Here is an 8,755-nt window from a genome sequence, read left to right on the forward strand (position 1 = left end):
ATGATTCCTCCTGTTCACACTGGCTACCAAAACATCCCCTTCAAATGTGCTTTCTATGTAAGTGATGGGGGCCAAAATCAACAGTGTGTCCATTGTACAGAAATGCATTTGAAAGTTTATCTGTAGTTTCAGGCTTCAGCAGTCTGAGTTATATCAGGAGCTGACTGCCTTGTGACTGGAGGCTTTCTTTAGCATTATGAAGGGGTCTTTTAATGGCTAAATACGAACAGGAGGAATGACCACGGCAAGAAAAACCTATTTAAATGTTCATTTGGCACCTGACTGTAGTTTTAAGACAGACTTTAAAAATTATGAACCCGTCCTTTAAACTTACAGCGTCATCTTTAGTAATACATCAGTCATGGGAGCCATTTTTCTGCAAAACAAGCAATTTGTTCTTGTTAGTTAATTTTGCTGACACTGCTTCTGTGCCTGTATTTAATAGCCTATTGATTGCAGGACTTGTTAAGGGTGTGTTTTGACATTGTTATCTTGACACTTCTACATAAGGATCAGAGTACTTCCTCCATCCTGTCTTGTGTTTACTTTGGCATGTTTCTCGTGTGCAGGATTGTTGCTTATTATTTACACAATCCAAGCCATTATGACTGACAACTGCCACTAAATCTAATCAACAATGTCGTCCTCAAGCCTATTTAGAGCTGTTGTTGACCTGATCATGCAAAGCTGAGTTCATTCAAAACAGAAAAGTCTCTGTATTCATCACAGTACAGTCTGGCCTGTTTTCTTACATAACCAGCTTAGAGGAATCATTAACCTGGATCAAGCTCCATTTCCCCTCTACATGGCTATAACTGGGACATTGGGCAGATTTTATACGGGCTACATTAACTGTATCATTACAGTATTTCCCCATCTCACTGATTTTGGTGTCTGATGCCACCCAGTGGACAGTTTTGAATATTGTCGAACATGTGTCGCCACCAGACTTTAGTCATGTGAGGTTCAAGTCTCGTGTGACCTTCAGCTGCCAAGAGTATCTGCAACAAACACCTGCAGGTTTGACATCCGAGAGCTTGCCTGGTGGCCCGAAGCCCAAAGCGTACAATAACATTGTACTGACTTGATAATGTTGGAGTCACCAGCAGGCCATTACTGTATTTAGGTCATATCCAAATAAATATACTACTTTCATAAAATGGGTTTCTACGCATAAAAATATGCTCAGAAACAGAAGGGAAAGTGTTTTTCTTTCTCCGATTTAACATTTTGGGACAGTTTGAGGATAAAACACAACATTGCTGCTTTGACTGTTCAGAGTTAGTCTGTAAAATGTAACAGATGTGAGTGCTAAAACTGCTAAACTGTTGACAGATTTGGAGAGTTAAAGAAAAATATCTTTCCTACCTGGGAAAAAGAAAATCATCAGAGAAGTTTCAGGAAACAAAACCAGTCTTAATCAAAAAAACAGATCACCAAAGCCAAATTATAACAGAGTAGAGGATTTTAATGTAACAACATAAGGAATTTATCGATGTACAGTAACATATCGTACTAATTTTAGATCTTTTTAGACAGAAGGAAATGAAAGAAGCATCCTGGAATGATTCAAGAGTCAAGTAAAATAGAAAACAAAACATCAACATGAACATACAACCTCTTAATACTGTGCTCTGATAAAATGTTACTGATAAAACTTTTTTAAAAGGAACAGAACACCTCACATGACATGGTTCTTGGTTAAAACCTACAGTATGCAGCTAAAATAGATTACAGTACTTAAATATAAAAATAGACTCTTTTTTTGAATTCATTTGTTCTTTAAGTTCTCCGCTGCAGTCTTCTAGATGGACGGATGTGTTTGCCCGGTGTAAGTCCACAGGTCAGCTGTTCTCCCTCAGTGGCACATCCGAGAGGTCATCTCTTTCTGCAGCAGACACAAACCACATGCAGGTGTTGCAGTGAGTTACAGCATTAAAATATATAATACATATTTGTAAGTTCAGATATATTTTTGCAATATGATTTTTCATTTCTAATTAAGTATCCAGCACATTCTGGTCTGCAAACACACAGTTAATAACATATTTTCTTGGCCACACAGACCTATATAAGAGCACGAGGCATGCAAAGCAAACACAGAGCATATGACCTCTCAATTACAAATCAATTCACAGTCAATAATAACAGTAAAACAAACAGTTGTGGCTGTGCAGAAATTCAATTTAGTGTCATGTCTCCGGGAGAATGTTATCATTGTAAATTAATGAATTTTAGAGATCCTGAAAACAGCAATGTGATTTAAAATAGTGAGAAAGAAAGAGTTATACCTCATTAAATTGTAACTAAACAGTCTGGAATACTGTAGAAAATGTGACTATACTTTTAGTTAGGGCTGCAACTAATTAATAGTTTCATTATGAATCAATCTTTATATTATTTTCTCAATTAATTTATTGGTTGTTTGGTCTATAAGAAGACATAAAATGGTGAAACATGTTGATCTCTGTTTCCTAAAGACCAAGATGACGTCCTCAAATGTTTTCTTGTTTCCCAAACAACAGCTCAGTTTACTATCACTAAAGATTAAATAAACGAGAAAGTATTAATCTGTATTATGTTCTATTTATTTCAGAAGTATGAACCATGAGATTTTTGTGGCATTTTTAGTTGGCTATCAGTTTACTTTGGATCAACCTTTGCGTTTCTACTTTTAATTAGCAACCACTTAACAAAACAAAAGGACAGTTTACCCGCCTCTTTACTTTTTACTAACTCTAGCTTATCAACAATCTATTGATCTATGTGTCAGCTGATAAGTAACACGTTGCAGTGCAGCAATGCTTAAGATATGTTTGAGGTCATTTAGAAACAGTGTCCCCATTACATAGTTTGTCCACCAAGGGGCGCTGACATTTATTTTTTTTCAACTGTAAAATATATCGCTCATTACATAAACTATATTGACCACAATTCCTTACAAAACAAATTGATAAAGATCCTTAATAAAAAATGTTTTTTATGTTGTGTGTTTATGGAAGAAAAAAATGTCTGATATACCGTTAACAGATTTGTATTTAATATTTATCAATATCATTATCTGCTTCAATAATCCATTATTGTTATCTTATTACGCATTTTAATGCCATATCGCAATTTCATGTGACTTTGCAAAGGTAGCAGGTGTCATTTTTGATAATTTATGATCATTATATTAACTCTTTCATATCTAACAGTTCTTTAATAAATTATGTATATTGTAATTTTTCATTCAGACATTCGGAGTGCAGCTCTTAAACAGTTCACAAGTGTGTATTTAAAACTCAACATTTAAACATAGCTCAATGCTTTTATTCACAGTTTCACTTTCACCTCTGCATTAGATCTTTGACTCACCAGAGGCTCAAGCTCTTTGTGGTCGGTGAGGTTAAACTCAGTGACGAAGTAATAGAAATGCTTGTAGCAGGTATTGACGTGAGCCTCGGCCCCCATCTGGCTCACACGGTCGAAGTGGTGGATGTAGACGTGAACAAAGACCCGGAACAGACGAGACAAAATCTTCTTAGCCACCTGCATGAAGGTCTTAGGGAATGGAGTACCTGACAGTCAAACAGATGGAGGTGGGAGAACACAGCAGTCAATCCACAATGATACTTTGCTACTTTTTTCAGAGAGAAACTTAAACACATTTAAAATATTGAGGGTTTGAAGCCAATGGTTATAAAATATTCTGTTTATAACCTTTACTTGTCCTCTGAAGGCCCTCAGGTTAGACATCAGTGTGTTAAAAGGACTCAGCTGGTATCAGTATATATATACGTGAATGGAAAACCAACACAACTTGGTGCAGGGGGATAAGCCTCAGTTCTACACAAGTGATTAATTTAGTATGTCGTTTTGCTTTGACTAATTCAATAATATTTCAGGAATCTGTTCCAGAGGACAGGAGCATCAAAGGTCGTTTCTATTCATAGTACCCTGTGCATCGTGTGACCCATTTTTAAAGCCATTGCTTAGATGTTTCTGTAGTTAGTCAGATGCCGAGCCACAGCAGCACAACACGTGCACAGAGGAGAGAGACAGAGATAATAAAAACAAAGAATGCCGTGGCAACAGAGGATAGTGTGCGATGTTTGCAAACACTGTATGTAATCTAATAAATGTGGCCTTGCAAATTTAATCTAAAACATCTTTTAGTTGTCTATTGCGGCTTCCAAGTTTTTTGATGTTATCTGCAGAATTGTATCTGTATCTCGTTTCATTTAGTTTTTTCCAAATGACGTTCTTGTCCTTATTATGTCCTCTCGGTGACATTTTGGAAGATTCTGATCATTTATTAAGTAAAAAAATACCAAATATTAGCTTGCTACAGCATCTCAACATGACATTTTTTTTGTTTTAATCTGTTTTAATATTTAATGTTATTTAAATGCCTTCTGAGTTTGGACATCAATTTTGAACTCTTTTAATTTGTGATGGGCATTTATTAGGGATGCTCGATATTGACTTTTCTGCCGATATCCGATATTTCTGATACCGATATCACCCGATACCGATATTTGCAGGCTTTTTACGCCAAAAATATTAGGTAGCAACATATCTCCTATTGTTGAATAATGACACATTATGCCTAATTTTATTGTGAGGACCCACTGGATGCATACATAAATGCAACTTGGCTTTCCAAATGTAAACACTGTCTGTGCAAAATAAGAGAACAACTTCAATTTAAGTGATGGAAAAAGTGCCATTATGGCACTGCCATATTTATTATGCTGCTTTGCAGTAATTGCAAATTACAAATTTACTATCAGTAGGGAAATAGTTCCAATCCACAGACATAAGCCCCGTTTCTGGAGGCGGGACCTTTTATAGGAACGTCCTCTCATTCGGTCCTCTCAGCTGTTGTGTTTCCATAGCAGAGTAGGACACACCGGACTCTGACGGTGACGTCACCGGGGCGACTCGCCGAAAGCATAACAGAGAAAATGACAACGAGGAGGTAAACCTTGTTTCTGTTTGTGTGTTCGTGTACATGGCGGTGGACGCTATGAACTTGTTAGACACGGTTAGCCATGGTTAGAGAGCCACGAGTCTAGCGTGTTATTGTTATATGTCATCAAGCGCGCGCCGGTAAACGTCCCATGCTGCGTTCATGCAGGCTCGGAAATGCTGAAGCCTACAGAACAAATATCGGTTATAAAAACCTGATACCGATATTTCCCGATATTACATTTTTAAGTGAATATCGTCCGATAATATCGGATGGCCGATAATATCAGACATCCCTAGCATTTATTATTGTTGTTGTGTGAAGTTTTGCTATTTTTCAAACATGTTGTTTCCTGCTGTTATATAATTGGGTGTTCGTGGTGCGCTTTAGCAGCAGCAGTACGTTTTTCTTTTTCTTCGGTGGTTATGTGTATTGTGACTTGGGTTTTGACCGGTGAAGTTGAGCTGGTGAGTTGTTGTATAATGTGATTGAAACTAGTTTTAAATATCTTAAATATGTCCGTGCCATTAACCTAGTTATGTTTGTTTGTTATATTTTCAGTTGATTACCTGCTGACGGCACGATCACTGTATGAATACGTTAAGAAAAGCATGTGTGGAGTTGCTAATAAACACGTGGAAAAGACAGATTGAGTGTCGGAGCTGAGTGTGACACTGTTTTCGCCGGTCAAACCACCCCGTGCGGTGGGATTTATTTATTTAACTCAGTTAGGTTAATAAAAACCGTACAGTTGTAGACAAGAGAAAATCTTGAAATTGCAGAACTGACAGTAGAAATCTTGACTTTCACAATCATAGGTGTGACGTTAGGAGTCTATGAAACAGTGGTGGCTTGGTTAACACACAAGATGATTTTGGTGCTTTCATTTCAAAGCCATTTGACTTGATCCACTGAGATCGTTCACAGTCTGACTTCTATAACTTTTACATGCCATGGTGAAACCAAAAAGCCTTTGACCTAATTCTGGATCGTCACATCTGCAGCTGATCTTAACACTTACCAATGTTGGTGGGGAAGATGTTCTCGTTGTTGATTTGTACCTCGATCCAATCCATGAGCAGACTCATGTATTTGGGGGCCGACAGAGCAGTCGGCCTCTTGTACTTGTTCTCATCCTGCCAGCGGTATTCGTACTTGGGCCCGCCAGACATTACGGGGCAGGTCTGATCGGTGCAGGAGTCGCTTATGGTGCCATAGATGAGGTTGATGCGGTTGAAGAAGTCGACCACGTGGACAGCCACCCAGTCGTTGAGGTCCTCCCCGTGGGGCAGCTGCACGGCCTGCTTCAGGTCCAGCCCCGCGTTCAGAGACGCCTGGGCCTTCTTGTGCAGCTCGAAGCGCTGCGTCCCGGGCTCAAACTTGCGCTTGGGCCGGAATGTCCTGTCTTTGTTGAAGACTTGTTTCAAGGCCATGGACATGGTTGCATGTGGTGGCAGTGGGTGATTTGTTTGAATGCTTCTGGTGAATTATTTACTGTTGAAATGGAAGCAGTCAAAAGGTTGTGTAAACAACCAGTGCAGAGTTTTTGTTATGGATTGTCTTTTGTTACTTGTTTCGACTCTGTGTGAGATCCTGTGCATGATAAAAAGAGAGGAAAGAGAGAAAAAAGGGAGAGTTTGGTTATTAGATGCACATTGCAGATTTTAGTTGAAATGCATAATTTCTATTAAGACTGATTTTTTTTACCACATATTACAATCTAGGGCTGCAACTAACTAACTATTAATCAATTATCATTTGTTAGATAAAATGTTGACAGTTTCCCACAGTCCAAAACTGAGATAAACTATCTTTTTACTAGTTAAAGGCAAACATATCCTACCAGTTAATAAGCTGGGACAAGTTAAAGTTTAGCTTTCTAAAAGACTGACTAAGACAATAGTGACATTTACACTCTGTTGATCACCTAATCAATTAGTCAGCTGAGCTCTGTTACAATCACTCAACCTTATTAAAGTCAACCTTCACTAAAACACATGTTTTTATCTTCTTGTTCCTACAGCTGGATGTTTGAGATTCAAAGTGTTGAATGATTTACAGTATTTGCAGCGTTTGACACTACAAGGCTGTTTTCTCATTTATCTGCTGAAGGTGGAACGTTTCTCTGCGCTCATTAAAAATCACATTTTAGCAGGCTGGCCTTCATGGATGATCTGTGACATCACAAATAGTTTGGAGGCTAATCCTGGTCTACTATTCAGCTTCAACAAGTGTGATGTGGAAACTTCAAGCCTCCAAGGAGACATTTTGTGTCTAGAGTTAATCTAAAATGAAAAAAATATTTGTATATTCATAGATCCTGGAATTTTAATGAGAAGGAGTAGATGTAATTTTAAGTAACAATTTTAACTATTTTCTGGAAAAAACCTTATCCGGCACAAATCACTATTCCAAGTAGAGTACTTTAAATACATCTTAGACATGTTTGCAGGGGATCTTTAAACAATACATTGTCATTTGGGTGGAAATTACACAACATTTGCATGTGTGTCCTAGTTTTTGTTGTGCATTGTCTTGGGCCCAGACTTGCATGCAGGGGTGCAGTGAAGTCTTTAAGCCCCTTATCCACCTTCTTGGGCTGGAGTATAAAACTTTAAGCCATGAATTTAAAGTGCAAGAGCATAAACAGGCTAAATGTTTGAGTGAATGTACAGCATGCATGTTTAACTTTTTAAAAAGTCACTTTCATCATTAAATATGGTCATATTTACTGTTTTACTGTAATGTACTCTATCTACCACCCCTTTGCCTGAGGGGTCGATCCAACTGCATTACAGACAACCTGAATTAACCTTTGGCCTCCTCATTTCAGGTAAAAGAGAAGTGGAAACAGAAAACTTGCACAAAAGACGATGCTTGGCCTCATAGTGACTCATTTCCTATTTCAGACACCCTTACCGCCTTGAAACTCAACAATCTGCGGAATTACAATAAAACGTCAAAACCGGCTATTACTATTATAACATATATAGTATATACATAGTAGACTAATGTACACCTCCATTTAAATACGTGCACCTAATCTTAATTGTACATTTGTGTAGTTTTAACCTATTTTCCGACATAAAAGCCAAGAGATTAAACAGCAGGGCACATGACGACTGTACCAAGTTTACATGACGTGACTATAGCTAACTCGGTCGGTACTTGTTGCTCAACAAAACAGCCTCAAAATCAACCAAAATGCAGTTTCCAATCCACACCATTCACATCACATTTTAAATAAACCAGAAACAGCCTTTTTATTTCAGGCTTAAGGGATCAAACGGTGACGAAATCGCACAGATAAAAAAAAAAAAAAGAGGCACTTTCGCGAACTTACTTGTTGTTCCTCCTTCCTGTTCCGCCAGTTTTCCGTCGATATTTTACCGAAAAACTGTCCGGTTACTGATCGATAGCGTTACGTCGACATAGGCAGACTACATTATGGAGAGACGGTGCGATTCATGTTATGTGAATTACTGTTAATTCAATAAAACATGTCACTTTAATAAAGAAACTAGCGGCTGACTCCTCCCTGCTAAACGAAAAGTGTACCGATGTCAATCTCGACCCTGTTACAGGAACTCAACTTCCGGTACCGACTTACAAAATAATGGATTGCTTCATTCAGGCATAGCGACGTTTCTGTTATGAATTGTTAATACCACAGTTGTAATAAAGATATTATCAAAGAGTTGAATAACAAAACCCATTATTGTTCCAAAATAAACTGATGAACCGAAAGGTACTGTACAATACAATACGGTACGGTACAATACAATATGGTATGATATATTA

At 37.9% G+C, this 8,755-nt stretch overlaps 1 protein-coding gene across 1 annotated transcript; it reads right to left on the bottom strand.

Annotated features, from left to right (window-relative positions):
- Positions 1-1,447: 1,447 nt before the first annotated feature.
- On the bottom strand, positions 1,448-8,515 carry mob3a (MOB kinase activator 3A). Its single transcript, XM_062424327.1, has 4 exons — positions 8,298-8,515; positions 5,976-6,547; positions 3,358-3,560; positions 1,448-1,888 (listed from the first exon to the last, which is right to left on the bottom strand). Exons 2-4 carry the CDS (start codon positions 6,391-6,393, stop codon positions 1,859-1,861), a joined length of 651 nt encoding a protein of 216 aa, XP_062280311.1. The 5' UTR covers positions 6,394-6,547; positions 8,298-8,515; the 3' UTR covers positions 1,448-1,858.
- Positions 8,516-8,755: the final 240 nt, after the last annotated feature.

The sequence above is a fragment of the Scomber scombrus genome, chromosome 8 (assembly GCF_963691925.1).
Source record: "Scomber scombrus chromosome 8, fScoSco1.1, whole genome shotgun sequence".
Lineage (NCBI taxonomy): Eukaryota > Metazoa > Chordata > Actinopteri > Scombriformes > Scombridae > Scomber > Scomber scombrus.

Excerpts from the sequence above, each read along its gene's own strand:
- mob3a (XM_062424327.1), bottom strand. The coding sequence starts at position 6,393 with ATGTCCATGGCCTTGAAACAAGTCTTCAACAAAGACAGGACATTCCGG. Across the intron at positions 3,561-5,975 it reads CATCTTCCCCACCAACATTG|GTACTCCATTCCCTAAGACC; the intron begins GTAAGTGTTAAG and ends TTTGACTGTCAG. Across the intron at positions 1,889-3,357 it reads ACAAAGAGCTTGAGCCTCTG|AAAGAGATGACCTCTCGGAT; the intron begins GTGAGTCAAAGA and ends TGTCTGCTGCAG.